The sequence below is a fragment of the Oncorhynchus clarkii genome, chromosome 3, assembly GCF_045791955.1.
Source record: "Oncorhynchus clarkii lewisi isolate Uvic-CL-2024 chromosome 3, UVic_Ocla_1.0, whole genome shotgun sequence".
Lineage (NCBI taxonomy): Eukaryota > Metazoa > Chordata > Actinopteri > Salmoniformes > Salmonidae > Oncorhynchus > Oncorhynchus clarkii.
In genome coordinates this window covers 51,447,131-51,469,248 of record NC_092149.1, presented here as the reverse complement: position 1 = coordinate 51,469,248, position 22,118 = coordinate 51,447,131, and the positions used below count along the sequence as shown (strand labels likewise).

The following is a 22,118-nucleotide window of genomic DNA, read 5'->3' as shown; positions in this document are numbered from 1 at the left end:
CATGGTAGAAACCGTGTTTTTATACAAAAAAATAGCAATAAGGGATTGCAAATATGTAATAGCACTGGAATGATCTAATTTACAGACATTTGGCACTTTGGAGATGTTTAGGGACACTTGGAAACGTCCCGTGACCACACCTGACACCATTTCTAGTTAGGTCTATCAATCCCATTTTTTTCTGATATTGTTCACATGTTGTGGAAGCAATCTGATGTGTTTCCATCTCTGGGCATCAATAATTCACTTTTCGCTTCTCAATGAAAGATTACTTTCAAAATCATAAAAAAGGTTATTTTGTGTGAACTTGATCTTGTGTATTCTGAACTATGTAACTACCATCTATCTTCTGATCATTGAATTATTATGTAATTACACACGCATAGCAGCTACTTTTGGGAATGTCTATTTAGGTGGAAATCTAAAATGTTGCCATTACATTTAAGAGGAAAGAATAGACTCTGGTAGGAAAAGGATCACACCGGCACCATGATACAATGCTCAATGTCACACACGATCATCTGCACCAGAAGCTCTCCAAATCTTCTACATTAGAACTGTCCTTTGTGACAAATCATTAACCAATGCCACTAGTACCTATGTTTTTAGTCGCTCAAAACGCAGTCTTGACCCTAGATGCTGACCTGGGATCAGTTTAGCATTTCTCCCACTAAGGGTTAGGATTGGGTGATGGGAAGCTGATCCTAGATCTGTACCTAGGGGGACACTTTAACCTGGAGCCCTCTACCCATCAGTGGGTCCCAGAGTCCCGACCCATCGTTTGAAAAACAGCGTTCTGCATTAAAAAAAAATCTCGGTGTCAATGTAAAAGGCACTACATCTTAAACTGTATTCCGGCATCCTGACCATGAGTCAAAGACCATATCTGTAACCTTGGTACTAATTAATATGCCACCACCTAGGATATCAAGCCTCGAAGGCTGATGGTTCCCGGTCCATATAGAGTCAGGAGCAGCGAGCAGCAGAGCGAGCGCTCCGTGTTACCCAGTCTTTTGAGAGACGTTGAAGTAGTCTAAACAAGTGGGTCCTTAACCCTTCCCCAGGGGGCCGTGCATCCTCGATCTGATTCCTTCACACGGGCCTTCAGACAACGTGGAGCCATTGTATTGCACGGCCCGGTGTCACAATCAGGCTGCAAATGCGCAGCATCCAGGGGAACAGCAGCTCCAAAACCACTCAACTCCCCGACGAGCACCATCTGTTTTCCTAATAGAGGGAGAACGTTACATCTCCCTTGTCAAGCATCGTTACAGGCTGACGAGAGGAGCAGAGGCGCAGATGAAAGCAGTTGGATGTACGAGGTGTGGGAGCAGGCAACCGCATTGGCATTCCACTCTGTGGCCAGCATGCTCTGTTTGTGCGGAGAGAGGAAGAGTATAGGGGAGAGGAGAAAAGTTGGGAGAGGAGATGCTGAGCCACCAGATAGGACAGTGCATTCTGAGGTCTGCAGGACCCTGCAGTGCTGGACTATGCCCCCAAGCGTAAGGTAAATCGTGCAGAGGTTTGAGTTTTCCAGTGGGCATGAAAAAGCTGCTTGTTTTCATCGCACTGCACCACTGACGCAATTCCCATGGCTCGCCACGCTCGGTGACTGGAGTTAGATACACCACACAAGCAAGAGCAACGGCTTTAGAAAAACCATAACAAGGCGAATACCATCAATAGCTCACTCAAAAGCACTTAAGGATTCAATAAATGACGATCATTATATTTGCTGGGCACAGTGATGAATTAGCATTTCACTGTTATATATACATATATATACTCAAATAAAATTGTATTTGTCACATGACATGCTTACTTACGAGCCCTTACTTTTTAAATTAGGCATTGTTGTGTAAGAACAATTTGCTAAACATTTAAAAGGAAACAATGTGCTGGGGTACGAGGTTATTGGGGTAATATGAACATATATATATATATAGTTAGGTGTTAAAGTGACTAGGCAATCAGGATAGATAAAAAACAGAGTAGCAGCAGCGTATGTGAAGAGTGTGAAAGTCTGTGTGAGTGTGTGCCGTCAGAGTGTGTGTGTGTGTGTGTGTGTGTGTGTGTGTGTTGGAGTGTCGGTGTAGGGTGTGTGAGTAGAGTGTAGTGAGTGTGCATTGAGCTGGTGCAAGAGAGTCAGTGAAAATAAAAGGGGGTATATGCAAATAGTCAGGGAAGCCAACGTATAGCTCCGGGGTAGAAGCTGTTCAGGAGTCTTTTGGTCCCAGACTTGGTGCTCCGGTACCAATTGCCGTGTGGTAGCAGAGAGAACAGTCTATGAGACTTGGGTGGCTGGAGTCTTTGGTAATATTTAGGGCCTTCTTCTGACACCGCCTGGTATAGAGGTCTTAGATGGCAGGGACCTCGGCCCTTGTGATGTACTGAGCCATACGCACTACCCTCTGTAGCGCCTTACGGTCAGATGCCAAGGAGTTGCCATACCAAGCGGTGATGCAGCCAGTCAAGAAGTTCTCAATGGTGCAGCTATTTTTTTGAGGATCTGAGGGCCCATGACAAGTATTTTTATCCTCCTGAGGGGGAACTGTGTTGGTGTGTTTGCACCATGATAGGTCCTTAGTGATGTGGACACAGAGGAACTTGAAGCTCTCGACCCGCTCCACTACAGTCCCGATGATGTGAATGGGGGCGTGCTCGGCCTTCCGTTTCCTGTAGTCCACAATCAGCTACCTTAACCTGCTGACGTTGAGGGAGAGGTTGTTGTCCTGTCACCACAGTGCCAGATCTCTGACCTCCTCCTTATAGTCTGTCTCATCGTCATAGGTGATCATCAGGCCTACCACCGCCGTGTCGTCGGCACACTTAATGAAGATATTGTTTTCGTGCACGGCCACGCAGTTGTGGGTGAACAGGGAGTACAGGAGAGGACAAAGGGACTATAATGGTCTGCTTGAAACATGTAGGTATTACAGACTGGGTCAGGCAGAGGTTGAAAATGTCAGTGAAGACACTTGCCAGCTAGTCAGTGCATGCTCTGAGTACAGGTCCTGGTAATCTGTCTGGCCCTGCGGTCTTGTGAATGTTTACCTGTTTAAAAAAGGTCTTACGCACATCACCTATGGAAAGCGTTATCACACAGACGACCGGAGCAGCTGGTTCGCTCATGCATGGTTCAGTGTTGCTAGCCTCAAAGCTAGCACAGAAGGCATTTAGCTCATCTCGTAGGCTCCCATCATTGGGGAGCTCACAGCTGGGTTTTCCTTTGTAATCCATGATCGTTTGCATGTCCTGCCACATCTGACGAGTGTCAGAGCCGGTGTAGTAGGATTCACTCTTAGTCCTGTATTGATGCTTTGCCTGTTTGATGGTTCGTTGGAGGGCTTAGGGGGATTTCTTATAAGCGTCCAGATTAGTGTCCTGCTCCTTGAAAGTGGCAGCTCTACCCTTTAGCTCAGTACAGATGTTGCCTTTAATCATGGCTTTCGGTTGGGATATGTACGTACGTATGGCCACTGTGGGCACGATGGTCATCGATGCATCTATTAATGAAGCTGGTGACTGATGTGGTAAATTCCTCAATGCCATCGGATGAATCCTTGAACATATTCCAGTCTGCGCTAGCGAAACAGTCCTGTAGCTTAGCATCCGCTTAATTGGACCACTTCCGTCACTGGTACTTCCTGTTTACGTTTTTGCATGTAAGCAGAAATCAGGAGGATAGAATTATGGTCAGATTTACCAAACGGAGGGCGAGGAAGAGCTTTGTATGCGTCTCTGTGTGTGGAGTAAAGGTGATCTAGAGTTTTTTTTCCGCCTCTAGTTGCGTGTTGGTGTTGGTAGATATTAGGTGGGACAGATTTCAGTTTTCCTGCATTAAAATCATAGGCCAAAAGATAAGAGCAAAAAAAACAACAAACGCACAAATGGTCAAGAGCCCGTAAAACGGATGCTATTCCCTCCAGCGCCATTATTTTATATTTTATAATATCTGCAGCAAGGCTTGCTTTCTAATGCCATTGTAAAATAACAAAATCTCTGAGATCCATAAGCACTGACCCCAAATATCACAGAGTTCCTGTACTCTAAAGCTTCACATGACATGATCCCAATACCATGGGAACATTGTTGTGAGTGAATCATTCTAAAAACAGAATTACCTCCAACCCTAGCCAATGCTGTGAACGTTAAACACCTATTTACTTGTTGCAAATCCCTCCTACTTGGGAATCCATCATTCTAAAAAGAGAATAGCGTTGACTTAATCATCAAGGGCTCTCATGTCCGGTCTCTGCCTCATGCGGGTTTCATTTTTTTTTTTTTTAAACGCCCACCACATAGCTCTTAGTTTTAGAGCTTGTTTGGGTCAGTCCACATTCCAGCAGGACAAAAGCGTATCCCTGAAGCTGGCAGATTTTCTGCAGAACCTCAGAGTATAGGAAAAAGAGGCCAGAGCATGCGAGTCAAGAGAGGGCTAAGGAGCAGGCAGACGAAAGCCTTACATGGAAGTTTGGGAAAGGAGGTTGAGTGAGCGGGGCAGCCATGCAAAAGGTCCATCTCTCCCTCCCCTCTCCCTTTCTCCTTGGGCATGTTTTAAGTTCGAGAGTGAGTGTCCCGGGCTTAAAGACAAACAGCACTCAATTAGCTCTGTCAAACATCACAGAGGAGAGGGGTGTCATAGTGGCCTCTGACCCCTGGAAGGAACCATCCAGGCTAGAGGCAGGAGGGATAAATGAACATTCTTCATGCCCAGCCCTGAGTGTGCCTGATCCAAAGCCTTTTATGTAAAGGTAGATCTGCGTGCTTGACTCAGGGCACGGGGGGGGGGGGGGGGGGGTCGACTGCTGGATTCTTTACAGGCTAATGCTTACGTCATTAAACCATATGGAAAAGAATGTGCAGTATAGCACATCGCTCTATAGAACTCCTACCTACTCCTCCAGCTTGAGAAGATTAAGACCAATAACGCCAATAAGAAAATAACATCTTCTCCATAATCTTCCCCAACACCTTTACCAATTAGCATAAATCTAACTTACACCACTTTGGCTGAAAAGATATATACAGATTTACTGATCACAGTTTTCATGTTGGTTCTCTACACAGAGAGAAGAGATTGGGCCAGATTTAATGAGTGAGGTTGGGGTCAGAAGAATATCTTAGTTTTGTTCACATGCTATAAAGAGCCCCAACCCGCTGAGAGAGAGAGGGGAAGGCAGGCTGCAGCAGTGGGAGAGACAGAGATCCCACGCCGCTCCTTTTTGGGAAATAAGGAAGCACATATTTTGGAAACTCACTCTCTGAGGTAGGGGTGGATGGCTTCTTGATCTTCTTGTCTGCTGCAGTCGAGTTTGTGTCTGTAGGATCTATGGAAGAGGGGAGAAAAAAAAACAACATGGCCCCAACAATTGGCTACTTATTTCCCTATCTGATAAACTATATGAATTCCTACTTAATGTATCAGCAACAACAGCTAACAATTGTCTCTTAAAGTACTTCATACAAATGGACCATTCATGTTAGAAATGGAATGATTCTCTGGGAACTTTCAATAAATTCGCTGGCTTTCCCGAAATCCTGGTTGGAGGCTTCCCGGAATCAGGAGGGAATAAGGGAAACCAGGGAATGCATCGCAAGTTCCCAGAATTTGGCAACCCTGCTCTGGACTATTTAAGGTGGACTGAATCATATTTGCTAAATAACGTTTCAGTATCTCATACTTTTGCACTGACGTCAACAGGAGAAGTATGCGAAAGTTAAACTAATTTGTATTTGCGTAGGAATCTAAAGCTAGAATTGAACTGTGCGTGCCTGGATATTGTTTTTATCCAGGCCTGTTAATGAGTGCTGGGGGGGTTGGGGGGAGGAGGACATGCAGTGGGAATCTGGAACAGGGACTCCAGCTAGGCTAATCTGTCCGCTGTAATTGCAGGAAGTGTCTGGGCCGAGGCCGGGGCGGCCGTGAGGCTGAGGGGGACTCATGGGAGCGGGGAGCAGTCAGAGGGACACGTCAGCCTGAAACAACTCACCATCCACCAGCACCATGCAGGAACACTCAGCTTTACCGGCAGAATTCTCTGCCCGGCACTTGTACTGGCCCTCATCCTCGGGCAAGGCCTTGTCGATGGTCAGGGAGCACTGGCCTCCTGCAGGAAAACAAAGATACACACACACACACAAGGGACCTTAGCTACAGTGGCCACAATACACACACAGCGGCCCCAAAACACACACAGACAACCATAGCCAGAGAGAACTCCATTACGACCCTATGGTTCCATGAGAACATACTAACATACTTCATGTGTTATGGTGGGACGTAAATGGGATATGTAAACCTCCGTCTCAGAGCCTGAAGCTATGCATTCTTCAGCATGACCTTCGGTGACACTAAAATGAGAATAAACGTGACCTGGAGGGTCACCAAGTAATAATTCCATCGTATTATTACTAGACATGGCTGTGTGACAGTTGGGATTTGGGGCTGTATCTCTGACATTAAATAACAGCTGGGGGTTGAGCAGGGTGCCACGTTTTTATGTTACTGTGGTGTTGATCATCTTGTTAAATAGCCTCTACCCCTAGCTCTGGTCCAGGGCGTCATTTGCCTGCGCTCTCACTAAGAGATGCATCTCCTTGTTGTCATGGGACCAGAGCAACCCTTACCCTCTGCTGCCACAAGGACAAACTATGGACTAACTTATCCCCATACAGTTGCACTGTAACTGGACACACAGTGGAGCAGGAAGGCCAGAGTCTCAGGCAATGTGAGAAATCTCCACAGCTCATCAAGCTGACTGAAATTACAGAGCTGAAATTATGGATGTCTGCATCCCAAATGACACCCTATTTCCTATGGGCCTTGCTCAAAAGTAGTGCACTATTTAGGGAATAGGGTGCCATTTGATCCCAAATGACACCCTATTTCCTATGGGCTTTGGTCAAAAGGGAATAGGGTGCCATTTGGGACGAACATGATGTGTGTGTGTGTGTGTGTGTGTGTGTGAGGGACCCCCAAGAGCCCAGAAAAAGGGAATTAGCTATTATTACTCTATTACACCACGTTGTATATGAGAGGGGCTTTTTACATGGAACCAGTACAAAATATATTGGCGCTATGATTATGTCGATGACAAAAAGTTCTACAGCTGCACCATCGAGAGCATTCTGACTGGTTGCATCACCGCCTGGCATGGAAAACTGCTTGGCCTCCGACCGCAAGGTGCTACAGAGGGTAGTGCGTACAGAGGGTAGTGCGTACGGCCCAGTACATCACTGGAGCCAAGCTTCCTGCCATCCAGGCCCTCTATACCAGGCGGTGTCAGAGGAAGGTCCTAAAAATTGTCAAAGAATCCAGCCACCCTAGTCCTAGACTGTTCTCTCTGCTACCGCACGGCAAGCAGTACCGGAGCGCCAAGTCTAGGTCCAAAAGGCTTCTTAAAAGCTTCTAACCCCAAGGCATAAGATTGCTGAACACCTCATCAAATGGCTACCCGGACTATTTGCATTAGATGCTGCTACTCACGGTTTATTATCTATGTATAGTCACTTTACCCCTACCTACACATTACCTCAATTACCTTGACTAACCCCCGCACATTGACTCGGTACCGGTACCCCCTATATATAGCCTCGTTATTATTTTATTGTTACTCTCATTTTTTACTTGAGTTTATTTAGTAAATATTTTTCTTAAATTGCATTTTTCTAAAAACTGCATTGTTGGTTAAGGGCTTGTAAGTAAGCATTTCACGGTAAGGTCTACACTTGTATTCGGTGCGTGTGACAAATACAATTTGATCGACTTCCTTATGTAAAAGGGACTTGTTCCCATCATATCCCATATCAAATGCCTGTAATACTTCGGTGAAGGAGGGAAAACTCAGTCATATCACTGTCTTTCTGTCGGTCATAGACACACTACTTTCTAATATTGGAAGCCAAGCCTCCACAGACATGAATAAGGCATTAATGAAATGCGTCCCAAATGGTAGCTTCGTCCCCATGTCCCTAAAACTCAACTCTGGAACCTTGAAGCCGGTTCCACAGCGATGTTTCATTGTTCCCCTCTAAGCAGGGACTGATTTACATTAGGTGCAATTAACTATCAGGTAGAACAGAAAACCATTCATGCTCCGGACCTCGTAGGGTACGAGTTGAATACCCCTGCCCTATGTAGTGCACTACTTTTGGGCTCTGGACTATAAAAAGGGAATAGGGTACCATTTGGGAGGCAGACATGGTCGTTTTAGTAGTAGGCCACACATTTACCTTCGTTGGACAGCTTGATAAACTTGGACGGCTTGATGACCTTCCCGTCTAGTGTCCAGGTAGTGGTAGCAGGGGGGTCACAGGTCACCTGGCACTGTAGTCGCAGTCGAGCCCCGTCCACCACGCTCACATCACTCAGCTTCTGACTGAACGATGGCTCCTTTCCAATGTTGTTATTCTTCTTATCAATAATCCCACCATCCACACAGTTGACAGCATTCTTCTCCTTCTCTTTCTTGTCAAGGGAAGAAGCAGGAGCTTTGGGTGTTGCTGCTGCTGGTACCAGAGCTGCTGCTGGAGCAGGGCTCTCCCCGTTGTTCTCCAAGCTCGTCTGCTTCTTCTTGTTGGCCAGAACCGATCTAAAATCTGCAGGCTCTCCTTTTTCGGCAGGAGCGGCGCCTTGTTTAGGGGCTCCCCCCTTCTTCCCCAGGACGGCTCTGAAGTCCACCTGTGCGGGAGTGTTGACCTTCCTCTCATCTTCAGACAGGGTCTTCGGCTTGACCCCTCTGGGCTGGAGCTGGCTCCTGAAGTCCATCTGTTCCGCCGTGATCTCCTTCAGGTCCTCCTCGGAGACGCTCTTGGTGGTGACTTTCCTGCCCAGCACCGTGCGGAAGTCGCGCTGCTCAGCCTCCTGCAGGCGGATCTGGTCCTCGGGGTGCTCCTTGGTCTCCACGCGCCTCTTCAGGAGTCCTCGGGCTGCGCTGGGCTCCTCCGACTCCTGCTGCTGCTGAATGGAGCTGCTGCTAGCGCTAGTGCTGCTGCTCGGTGCTCCTCTGCCTCGCACTGTCCCGTCCACTCCTCCCACACGCTGACAAGGCTCAAGCCTGCAGTAGCACAGAGAGACAGAGAGAGGAGGGAAAAAAACAGTGGTCGTTTAAAAGCCCCGACATCCACTGGTTAATTGGGGGGGGGACCACAACTCAACTTGATGTTACATCAGAGATGACTTCAGTAGCCTTATTAGGGCATGCACCCTGAACGGGGCCCCATCCCCCAAGCCCCTGGCTTTGAACAATGGCACAGCTGGAAAAGGTACTGTAAACTATTTATTTGGTTATATTCAGAGATTAAGCTGATTCGAAACCGGGTCTGGGGAGGGGGGAGTTAGTGGGGAGAAGGGAAGGCAAAAATAGTCCAGGCTGAGGGGACTCGACAGTGAAGCAGTAGGATAGATAGTTACATACATTTGGTGCTCTCCACTGGACACCACAGCACCCTCACTGACCAACAGAGTGGCAACACAACTGCAGTCACCCACTTTGTTCCTAGAAGAAAAGAGAGAGAGGATGAGAAGGTGAATGGAAAACTAGGGAGGGGGAAGATTTTAACTACTGGCCCTTGCTTTTAAGACCAAATCAAGAAGAGGCTCAGTGATGTGTCTCAGTGATGCCGGTCTTGGATTGCCCTAAAAACATAATTTTTCAACATTCGTAACCCTCATACTAATCCATGTATTATAGTAACCAATCCAAACATAGATTTTAAATTAAACTTTGGCAGAGGCAGACATGTGGTAGTTGCACCTTATAGCAGTGGTTCTCAAACTGTTTGACCAGCACACATTTGCAAGACACAAGATACAGAAATAAACTACATTTTACACTTAACATTTTGAGCTGAAAGTCATTCATGTTAGTAGCCAATATCAACTAGGGATATCATGTCACTTCTCTGGAGTCGAGCTGCACCATCGAGAGCATCCTGACCGGTTGCATCACTGCCTGGTATGGCAACTGCTCGGGCCGCCGACTGCCAGGCACTAGAGGGTAGTGCGAACAGCCCAGTACACCACTGGGGCCAAGCTCCCTGCCATCCAGGATCTCTATACCAGGCGGTGTCAGAGGAAGGCCCAAAAAATTGTCAAAGTCACCAGCCACCCTAGTCATAGACTGTTCTCTCTGCTACCGCACGGCAAGCGGAACTGGAGCGCCAAGTCTAGGTCCAAGAGGCTTCTAAACAGCTTCTACCCCCAAGCCATAAGACTCCGGAACACCTCATCGAATGGCTACCCAGACTATTGGCATTTGCCACCCCCCTCTTTTACACTGCTGCTACTCTCTGTGGTTATCGTCTATGTATAGTCACTTTAATAACACTACCTACATGTAGATATTACCTCAACTAACCGGTACCCCCTGTACATAGTCTCACTATTGTTATTTTACTGCTGCTCTTTAATTACTTGTTATTCTTATCCATCTTTTTTTGTAAACTGCATTGTTGGTTAGCGGCTCGTAAGTAAGCTTTTCACTGTAAGGTCTACTACACCTGTTGTATACGGCGCATGTGACTAATACAATTTGATTTGATCGGATGAATAGCATGGTCTGTCTGTCTAGCTTTTGCCTTCCTCACAAATATCGTAATAAATTAGCCAGAATGTTACATCATCAGCCACAGGTATTGAAAGCAGTGTGATGTTACAGCTATATTTATACATACAGCCAGTAACATACACAAGTGCTTTCTGGTCACTAATCTGGAAGTGTGTGCCCGCCTTTGCGTGCCAATGCCGATGACTGGTCTTTGGTCATGATCAACAGTCAAGTTTTGGCTCTGAATCACAGAGATGTTTTTTAAAGAAGAATTTGGTCCAATATTTGTCGGACTATGTTGCTAACCAGATTGAATAGGCAAAGGTCTACATATAAAATACCAATGGTATATTCAGCTTATTAAAATATGTTTGGAAACAAAATATTGTCCCCCCGTTCAGTTTCCCAAAACCTTCTCTCGACCTCCCGGGAGGTCGGGACCCCCAGCTTCAAAACAACTACCTTATAGTATGTTATATTGTAAATGGCAGTGTTATTGTGTTCCAACATAAACAGCCCCTTCTCCCGATACTACAGAAGTGAGTCATCTACTGTGTAAGGAGTCCAGCGCGTCTCAAATGGCACCGCAGAAGCCTACCTCAGGCTGATCTCGTAGTCCCCGGCGTGGTGGGGCCGGACTCGCCTGATGAGCAGGGACACCACATCCTCTTTCTGCAGAATCTCATAGTCCAGCCCAGTGGTCACCACCTGGCCCTGCTTCATCCAGCTCCACTGGGGGAAGGGGTCCCCAGCGATGGCACAGGACAGCAGGACATTCTGGCCCAAGGAGGCAGTGGTGGACTTGGGCTTAGTGATGAACCAGGGCTGCACCCCGTCCTGGGGCTCTGGAAGACAGAGACAGACAACATTATGGCATGACTAGGGTTGTGAATTTCCTGTAACTTTTTTCCATAAAATCCTGGTTGAAAGATTCCCTGATTTCCAACTTATTCTCTGATTCCAGGAATATTCCAAAAATCGGGATATCTGGAAAACCTGGGAATTTGGGGGAAAATGACCCTAGGCATAAACTACATCCTACTAGAGATATTTCATCAGAGATACTGAGCTAGCTTAGGTGGAGTTTAGGCTACTAGCCTACCTTGTACAGTGAGCGAGGCCTGGGTGCGAACCTCTCCCACTTCGTTCCACACCTCACAGGTGTACTTCCCAGTGTCCTCAGGGAAGACTTCCTGGATGAACAGACTGCATTGGTTCCCCTTCCGCTCAAAGTGGAAGTCCTCTGACTTCTGGATCTCCTTCCCATTGTGGAGCCACACAATCTCTGGATGAGGATTCCCTACGACCACAACATTTGACATTAAACCTTGTGTTTGGACGTGGTTGTGTTTGGCTTTGTCTACCTGGTCACTGTCTCCAAATTACTTTTTAGCATTATGGTCCAAAGACCAATGTAAGTCATTGTTCCAGAAGTTAACATTTTTCTTGCTTCATGCCCCAATCATCTTAAAAAGTGTCTGACATGTATCGTTTAGCTCAATAAAGCTACTTTAAGATCATTTGGACATGAAACACAAAACATACTAATTGCTTGGATAATAAAGTTGATTTTTGGACAAACATGCTAAAAAGTTAGCATTTGAAGAAGGTGGCCAGGTAAACAAAAAAAAAAAACATGGATTTCTGTCAGACTGCTTACTGAGTAAGGAAACCAATATGTAATTTTGTAATTTAAAATCATTTGAATTGTGCCCTATAGTTAGTTACATGTTGTTATGACAGGTTGTGTTACATAACACATGCTGTGACTTTGAATTATCTTGCATAATATTATGCATTTTCCACACAGGTATGATGCATGGTATAATTGAATAAATTGCATGTGGATTACTGTCATCATAAATCTCCATAAGGAAATACAGTGAGAGACCATCCCGCTCCATCACTATTTACATTAAATGATGAAAGGCCTAGAATAATAACTTAAATCATACGCCATACTACTTGCGACTCCTGCGAACAACCTCTCAGACAAACAGGAAGTGGGATGATGAAGATGATATAATAAGAAATGATAATACTCCAAGAGGCTACCCATCCCCTCAGGTCACATGTTGGAAGGAAATGCAAATGCATAAAAACAACCAAAAACCAAACAACTTATCTCTGGGGGGCTGAGCAGGAAATACCAGTGTCTAAAGCAAACAGAGTTGCTAAAAACACTGAAAACAATAGAAGATATGAGTTTTCCAGTCTGATTAACAGGAATAAGTGCCAACACAAGACACCGTACAGTGTTGTATGTATTCACTGTGGCACACCGTCATTGAAATGCTTTTCAACGGAATATAAAAACAAAGGTGTTTTTATTGGACTAGTCTAGGTAGTCTGTTTTCTTTCATTTGCTACCTAAAGAATATGACCTAGGAGGAGGAGAGACGAGGCCTTCTCTTACCCGTCACCTCTACGGTCATGATGACTTTGCTACCGTCCATGACTTTCAGATCCTTCAGACCTCGTAGGAATACAGGGGCAGACGGCTTCTTGGTGTCAACTGCATTTGGAGGGTCCGTCCTCTTGAAAATGTTCTTCGCTGAAATGTAACAACAACATTAGCAGGGTTACATTAAGAACATGAGTAATTTACTAAGCAGCACACTAAGCCAAGACAACCAACTTGAGTTTCAGCATTCCCCCAATTGACTGTTTGTCATGTAAATCAATAGTTATTCTAGATGGAGTCTTGGAATACTATACAGTTCATTCGGAAAGTATTCAGACCCCTTCACTTTTCCCACATCTTGTTACATTACAGCCTTATTCTAAAATGGATCAAATAAAAATCCTCAATTTACACACAACACCCCATAATGACAACAAAAACAGTTTTTTCAGATTTTTTTTCAAATGTATTCAAAATAAAAACAGACCTTATTTACATAAGTATTCAGACGCTTTGCCATGAGACTCGAGATTGAGCTCAGGTGCATTCTGTTTCCATTGATCATCCTTGAGATGTTTCTACAACTTGATTGGAGTCAACCTGTGGTAAATTAAATTGATTGGACATGATTTGGAAAGGCACACACCTGTCTATATAAGATCCCACAGTTGACTGCATGTTAGAGCAAACACCAAGCCATGAGGTCGAAGGAATTGTCCGTAGAGCTCCGAGAAAGGATTGGGTTGAGGCACTCCAGCATCTCTCCAGCACTCCACCAATCAGACCTTTATGGTAGAGTGGCCAGACAGAAGCCACTCCCCAGTAAAAGACACGACAACCCACTTGGAGTTTGCCAAAAGGTACCTAAAGGACTCTCAGACCATGAGAAACAAGATTCTCTGGTCTGATGAAACCAAGATTGAACTCCATGGCCTGAATACCAAGTGTCACATCTGGAGGAAACATGGCACCATCCCCACGGTGAAGCATGGTGGTGGCAACATCATGCTGTGGGGGATGTTTTTCAGCAGCAGGGACTAGGAGACTAGTCAGGATCAAGGGAAAGATGAACTGAGCAAAGTACAGAGAGATCCTTGATAAAAACCTGCTCCAGAGTGCTCAGGAGCGCAGACTGAGGCGAAGGTTCACCTTCCAACATGACCCTAAGCACACAGCCAAGACAACGCAGGACTGGCTTTGGGACACGTCTCTGAATGTCCTTGAGTGGCCCGGCCAGAGCCCGGACTTGAACCCGATCAAACATCTCTGGAGAGACCTGAAAATAGCTGTGCAGCGACGCTCCCCATACTGTCCGAATGCACTGTATATTAAGGCTGGAGTAGATTTCTTATAGTACTTCCCAAATGGCACCCTATTTCCTGTACATAGTGCAATACCTCTGACCTGAACCCTATGGGGTAATGCCACTTTAAGAATGTTTACATATCTCGCATTACTCATCTCATATGTACAGTTCCTTGCGAAAGTATTCGCCCCCCTTGAACTTTGCGACCTTTTGCCACATTTCAGGCTTCAAACATAAAGATATAAAACTGTATTTTTTTGTGAAGAATCAACAACAAGTGGGACACAATCATGAAGTGGAACGACATTTATTGAATATTTCAAACTTTTTTAACAAATCAAAAACTGAAAAATTGGGCGTGCAAAATTATTCAGCCCCTTTACTTTCAGTGCAGCAAACTCTCTCCATAAGTTCAGTGAGGATCTCTGAATGATCCAATGTTGACCTAAATGACTAATGATGATAAATACAATCCACCTGTGTGTAATCAAGTCTCCGTATAAATGCACCTGCACTGTGATAGTCTCAGAGGTCCGTTAAAAGCGCAGAGAGCATCATGAAGAACAAGGAACACACCAGGCAGGTCCGAGATACTGTTGTGAAGAAGTTTAAAGCCGGATTTGGATACAAAAAGATTTCCCAAGCTTTAAACATCCCAAGGAGCACTGTGCAAGCGATAATATTGAAATGGAAGGAGTATCAGACCACTGCAAATCTACCAAGACCTGGCTGTCCCTCTAAACTTTCAGCTCATACAAGGAGAAGACTGATCAGAGATGCAGCCAAGAGGCCCATGATCACTCTGGATGAACTGCAGAGATCTACAGCTGAGGTGGGAGACTCTGTCCATAGGACAACAATCAGTCAGTCGTATATTGCACAAATCTGGCCTTTATGGAAGAGTGGCAAGAAGAAAGCCATTTCTTAAAGATATCCATAAAAAGTGTTGTTTAAAGTTTGCCACAAGCCACCTGGGAGACACACCAAACATGTGGAAGATGAAACCAAAATTGAACTTTTTGGCAACAATGCAAAACGTTATGTTTGGCGTAAAAGCAACACAGCTGAACACACCATCCCCACTGTCAAACATGGTGGTGGCAGCATCATGGTTTGGGCCTGCTTTTCTTCAGAAGGGACAGGGAAGATGGTTAAAATTGATGGGAAGATGGATGGAGCCAAATACAGGACCATTCTGGAAGAAAACCTGATGGAGTCTGCAAAAGACCTGAGACTGGGACGGAGATTTGTCTTCCAACAAGACAATGATCCAAAACATAAAGCAAAATCTACAATGGAATGGTTCAAAAATAAACATATCCAGGTGTTAGAATGGCCAAGTCAAAGTCCAGACCTGAATCCAATCGAGAATCTGTGGAAAGAACTGAAAACTGCTGTTCACAAATGCTCTCCATCCAACCTCACTGAGCTCGAGCTGTTTTGCAAGGAGGAATGGGAAAAAATGTCAGTCTCTCGATGTGCAAAACTGATAGAGACATACCCCAAGCGACTTACAGCTGTAATCACAGCAAAAGGTGGCGCTACAAAGTATTAACTTAAGGGGGCTGAATAATTTTGCACGCCCAATTTTTCAGTTTTTGATTTGTTAAAAAAGTTTGAAATATTCAATAAATGTCGTTCCACTTCATCATTGTGTCCCACTTGTTGTTGATTCTTCACAAAAAAATACAGTTTTATATCTTTATGTTTGAAGCCTGAAATGTGGCAAAAGGTCGCAAAGTTCAAGGGGGGCGAGTAATTTCGCAAGGCACTGTATATGCTGTATCCTTAACTATCTATTGCATCTTAGCCACTGTCACTGCTCATCCATATATTTAATACTTATATATTCTCATCCCATTCCTTTACTAGATTGTGTGTAATAGGTTTTGTTGTGGAATTGTTAGATATTGCCTGTTCGATACTGCTGCACTGTCGGATCTAGAAGCATAGGCATCGCTACACTCACAATAAAATCTGCATGTGACCAATAACATTTGATTTTGATTTGATTTGGGAGCCCTGTGCATCGCTTGGGAGTCTCCGCTTGTTCAGATAAAGATGAACCTCCGGGCCAAGAGCAAGAGCTCCCCTACATCAATTACTCTGCTGGCTGGCAATCTACTGCAGCCAGGACATCTGAAACCTACAGTACTGAAGAAACCATGCCAAAGAATGTGGGAAACTGTGTTCTCAATGACATTGGCAGCCAAGCGTATAGTCGGAAAACTTTCAGAGGCTCTGGAGCAGAACGTTACAAGTGTACAGCTGATCCTCATATGGACTTGTCGTTGAAAAATTAGAGGTCGACCAATGATGAAAGCGGTGATGAAGACACGTCGGCGCCAAGGCACAGCGTGATGATTTGATCACGATTTATGGCACTGTCCGGATGGATGACCATATTTATACGCATCACAGGAGTGAAGCACACCTTCGCCAGTGGCTTTCTCTGGGGCCGGACATTGCCACGGAGGTCCAAGGATACTGGCACACTCAGAGGCATGACGATGATTTAAACTTGAGTTGACTAATGTATCTAACTGTATGGATTAAATTATCATGTTTGGATCCCTTCAGTAGCCCTGAAGAGCTGCAAGTTAAGGATTTATCTTTACAGAATTGCTGAACTAAACTGGTCGCCGGACGGCGGTCAGTTCAAAGCCCCTATCATTTAGATTGAGTGTGTCGATTAGGTTTAGAGAATGATTGTGAAGTTTTGTGCGTTTTGTTTGTTGGCCAGCAGAGTGATGCTAATTAAATCGATGGAGGCAATTGAAATGGGTTGCTTCATTCATTGAGAACTTGTATTGCACATTTCCTGGCTATACTTTGTAGGCCTAATGCCATAGTGTGGTGTGTATGCTATGTTATTAGACAGACGATTTTCTACATTGTAGAAAAATGTATGGTATGTACACATTTTATAATTATATTCTTATTGCATACTTGTAATGCATCTTTATCACTTTTAAATTGGCTTCATACTGTAGTCCTTGTAATTCAGAGTAATATTATTTGTTTTGTTGTTCTGGACTAATGATAAATGTACAGTACCAGTCAAAAGTTTGGCAACACCTATTCATTCATTTAAAAAAATATATATATATTTTCTACATTGTAGAATAACAGTGAAGACATCAAACTATGAAATAACACATATGGAATTATGTAGTAACCAAAAAAAAGTTTTGAAAAATCTAAATATATATAGTATATTTGAGATTCTTCAAAGTAGCCACCCTTTGCCTTGACAGCATTACACACTCTTGGCATTCTCTTAACCTGCTTCATGAAGACTGTTTTTCCAACAGTCTTGAATGACTTCCCACATATGCTAAGCACTTGTTGGCTGCTTTTTCTTCACTCTGCGGTCCAATTCATCCCAAACCATCTCACACCGGTCTGGTGATTGTGGAGGCCAGGTCATCTGATGCAGCACTCCATCACTCTCCTTGGTCAAATAGCCCTTACACACTATCACACCTCCTCCTCCATGCTTCACGGTGGGAACCACACATGTGAAAAATCATCCGTTCACCTACTCTGCGTCTCACAAAGACACGCCGGTTGGAACCAAAAATCTCAAATTTGGACTCATCAAACCAAAGGACAGATTTCCACTGGTTTAATGTCCATTGACCTGATTCTCGCAGTCTCCACTGAACAGTTGATGTTGAGATATGTCCGTTTCTTGAACTCTGTGAAGCATTTATTTGGGCTGCAAGCTGAGGTGTAGTTAACTCTAATGAACTTATCCTCTGCAGCAGAGGTAACTCTGGGTCTTCCCTTCCTGTGGCGGTCCTCATGCGAGCCAGTTTCATCATAGCGCTCAATGGTGTTTGCGACTGCAATTGAAGAAACTTTCAAAGTTCTTGACATTTTCCAGATTACTTTAAGACATGAAGGTCAGTCAATGATGGACTGTCATTTCCCTTTGCTTATTTGAGCTGTTCTTGCCATAATATGGACTTGGTCTTTTACCAAATAGGGCTATCTTCTATATACCACCCCTACCTTGTCACAACAAAACTGGTTTGCTCAAACGTATTAAGAAGGAAATAAATGCTACAAATGAACTTTAAAACAAGGCACACCTATTAATTGAAATGCATTCCAGGTGACTACCTCATGATGCTGGTTGAGAGAATGCCACAAGTGTGCAAAGATGTCAAGGCAAAGGGTGACTACTTTGAAGAATCTCAAATATATTTTGATTTGTTTAACACTTCTTTTTGGTTACTACATGATTCCATGAGTTATTTCATAGTTTTGATGCCATCACTATTATTCTACAATGTAGAAACTAGCAACAAAAATAAAAACGGAATGAGTAGGTGTGTCAATTTTTGACTGGTACTGTAATTATACTACACATCGTACACTTGGGTTCCACCTTGACAACTCTGCTCTAAACGTGTAAACGTGACTCAAATAATGCAAGAACTTAGATCGCTAGAAACAGCTCATAAGTATCCGAACATTGTTAATTCCATTATGGTACAAGATAGACACATTATAGTCTGGTGATGCAACGATTAGCCATCTTGCTAGACCCGTCAGAGAAGCACAGGGCTGTATACATTTTATACACATGATTATGGAGTCAGAATGAATAAATATTACGATAGAATTCCTCCTACTCTGATCACATTTCGTCATCCTCAGAGGTCGGGAGTAGAATTTCATCCATAACTACAGACTTGCCATCTGGAGAAGTTTCCAGAGCACAACGCAATGCTATTTCTGCGCCCCAAATGGCACCATTTTCCCTATTTAGTGCACTCTTTGTGAACAGAGCCCTGGTCAAAAGTAATACACTAAATAAGGAATAGGGTGCCATTTGGGATGAATACGAGATATGTCCTGAACGTTACCAGGTGCGCGTCCCAAAAGGCACCCTAACCACTATACAGTGCACTACTTTTGATCGGACACGTTACAGTACTCCAATTACAGCTCGATCACCCTTTAGACCCGTGCTCTAAACACCACAGCGACGATCTGGACACTCCAAATGACTGATGATGTGATGTTATTGGCAAACTAGTGAGGTACATGTCCTGAAAAAGCAAACACTTGGATAATCTCATTAAAGATGACCATAGGACGTGAGGGATAAGGGCAATGCTCTTGCCAAGGTCTTTAAGAGTCCAAATCAAATTACTTGACTCATCATTGTACTTTAGTCATAATGGGGTAAAAAGTTGAATCTAATGATAAAAACATGCACTATCACAATACAGTTATATAGAAAGAAATCATATATCAAAATAAAAAGGGACAGAGGGAGCAAGAGGACAAGCTGTTCTGAGCGAAACAGGCACATTTCCACGAGGGACTTCTCTATTACGGAGGGCTTCCTGAGAGAGAGAGTGAGGACCTTTTTGGCCCTCGCTCTTTGATTCATACGCACCATGTATGGCGTTTGGTTCTACGTAGAGTCAACCCCCTCCCCAGGTTCATAAATCTAGTGGCCCTAACCTTGTGGACGTCAGGACCCTACAAGACAGGGCTTGTCATAAACACAGCCCACTGTCTGTATACATACCCAGCATGCCAGAGGGAGATCCAAGGCATCTCCAGCATGTTTCCATCAGCACTACTGCTTAAAAAGCCCCGTTTCACTGCTGCCTCAGGCTGCGTCCCAAATGGCACCCTATTCCCTTTATACTATACTAACTTTTCACCTGGGCCTATGGGAGCTTTCGTCAGCCCTGGTCAAAAGTAGTGGGAATATGGTGCCATTTGGGACCGACAGTAATCTGAGGAGCCCTCATAACAGTTTACACATGGCCCAAGGGCCCAACTTTAAACAAAAGTTAATAATAATGCAGGGAGCCTAACTGCGTGGGACATCCTCTAGCCCCTCTACCAATCCTAAGGCATGCAATACTCAACAGTCAATATAAACATTTAGCATTTCCCAAAGGCATTTCAATAGTAAAAAGAAACTATCACACCTTACAGTATTCATATATCATTGGAGGCTGCTGAGGGGAGGACGGCTCATAGTAATGGCTGGGATGGAGCGTAATGGAATGGTAACTAACACAAGAAAACCATCTGTTTCATACCATTCCATTCCGGCCATTATTATGAGCCGTCCTCCCTTCAGCAGCCTCCGCTGTCATATACTGTAGGTATATGTACAGTATGATGATCTTAACTTACAGCTAACACTGCCATGGCTGTTCTTCAACAATATCTTAGCTGTGTTGAACAGCCTCACCCTACCTCTTAGACTGGCATCATATAAACGGGCACCAATCCACTCATCTACTTGTTCTCACAGGTTCAGTGTGATGCCAACTTGCCAAGCGAATCAACGGCCACTTGGCTTGCAGCTAGCCCATCTGCATGAAGCGTTGCGTCTTTAAAATCAGGGCTTAGAAAGGAGACTCTTAATCAGACTGAAGTGAAGGTTAAACCTGTAGATCGAGATCACTATGGAATCTTACAGTCAGTGTCATTACTGTTAAACATAAGTGTATTATAATGCATCGTAAAGGACTTAATAGAAAGTGCTTCCAAACAGATTCCAAAAAGATTGGCTGGTGGGTGTCCTTAAAGTTATACTCTCTCACTGCTCTAGCACTCTTTTGCTACCAAAAATGAATGAGTGCCATTAGTTCTTAATGCATGACCAAGATGGTTGGTGTGCTAGCAAGTCAAACAAGCTGTATTTCTCTCGCTCTCTCTCTCTCTCATGCTGCATGCTGAACTCACGGTGCATGTGTGGGAAAATGATGGCATTTCACATTTTAAAAAGCTGAACCTCTGCCATGAAGCCCTGTGTGCGCTGAAAGACAAGGTTTCTGTTCCAAATGGCACCCTATTCCCTACACAGTACACTACTTTTGACCAGGGCCATGGTAAAAAAATAAAAATAAAAGTTGTGGACCATATAGGGAATGTGGAGCCGTTTGGGATGTAGACAAGATGCATGCTGGAACAGAGAGAGCAGATGTTTCCTGAAATGCAACATCAGAGCCCTAAAATAGATATTATCTTAGAGCAGCAGTGTTGCTTATCAAAGGGCTCAAAGTACTCTCAATATAGACATTTCAGGGCTTTAGTAAACAGTCAAATGCTCATTCTTCTGAGAAGAGAAGCATATTTCCCATCATGGATTGAGCACATTCTCAAAGCCAAAAGATTGCTAAGACTTAAAATAGCCTGATAGTATGAGACACATTTTATGTACAGTACCAGTCAAAAGTTTGGACACACCCTCTCATTCAAGAGTTTCTTTATTGTTACTATTTTCTACATTGTCGAATAATAGTGAAAACATCCAAACAATGAAATAACACATATGGAATCATGTAGTAACCAAAAAAGGTGTTAAACAAATTAAAATACATTTTAGATTTGAGATTCTTTGCCTTGATGACAGCTTTGCACACTCTTGGCGTTCTCTCAACCAGCTTCACCTGGAATGCTTTTCAAACAGTCTTGAAGAAGTTCCCACATATGCTGAGGAGTTGTCTGCTTTTCCTTCACTCTGCGGTCCAACTCACCATCCCAAACCATCTCAATTGGGTTGAGGTCGGGGGAATTGTGGAGGGCAGGTCATCTGATACAACACTCCATCCTTCTCCTTCTTGGTCAAATAGCCCTTACATATCCTGGAGGTGTGTTTTGGGTCATTGTCTTGCTGAAAAACAAATTATAGTCCCACTAAGCTCAAACCAGATGGGATGGCGAATAGCTGCAGAATGCTGTGGTAGCCACGCTGGTTAAGTGTGCCCTGAATTCTAAATAAAACACAGACATTGTCACCAGCAACACACACCCACACCATCACACCTCCTCCTCCATGCTACACGGTGGGAACTACACATGCGGAGATCAT

The 22,118-nt window shown here is 44.3% G+C and overlaps 1 protein-coding gene across 7 annotated transcripts in view; it reads right to left on the bottom strand.

The window, feature by feature from the left end:
* The window catches only part of LOC139396950 (myosin light chain kinase, smooth muscle-like), a 96,992-nt gene that overhangs the window by 18,379 nt on the left and 56,495 nt on the right, over window positions 1–22,118 (bottom strand). For all 7 annotated transcript variants that reach the window (XM_071143884.1, XM_071143915.1, XM_071143906.1 and 4 more), the window contains 7 exons: window positions 12,967–13,104; window positions 11,653–11,850; window positions 11,149–11,395; window positions 9,420–9,500; window positions 8,236–9,059; window positions 5,994–6,110; window positions 5,262–5,330 (listed from right to left, as the gene is read on the bottom strand). In XM_071143884.1, coding sequence (XP_070999985.1) covers window positions 5,262–5,330; window positions 5,994–6,110; window positions 8,236–9,059; window positions 9,420–9,500; window positions 11,149–11,395; window positions 11,653–11,850; window positions 12,967–13,104 — 1,674 coding nt within the window. The remainder of the gene's footprint in view (window positions 1–5,261; window positions 5,331–5,993; window positions 6,111–8,235; window positions 9,060–9,419; window positions 9,501–11,148; window positions 11,396–11,652; window positions 11,851–12,966; window positions 13,105–22,118) is intronic.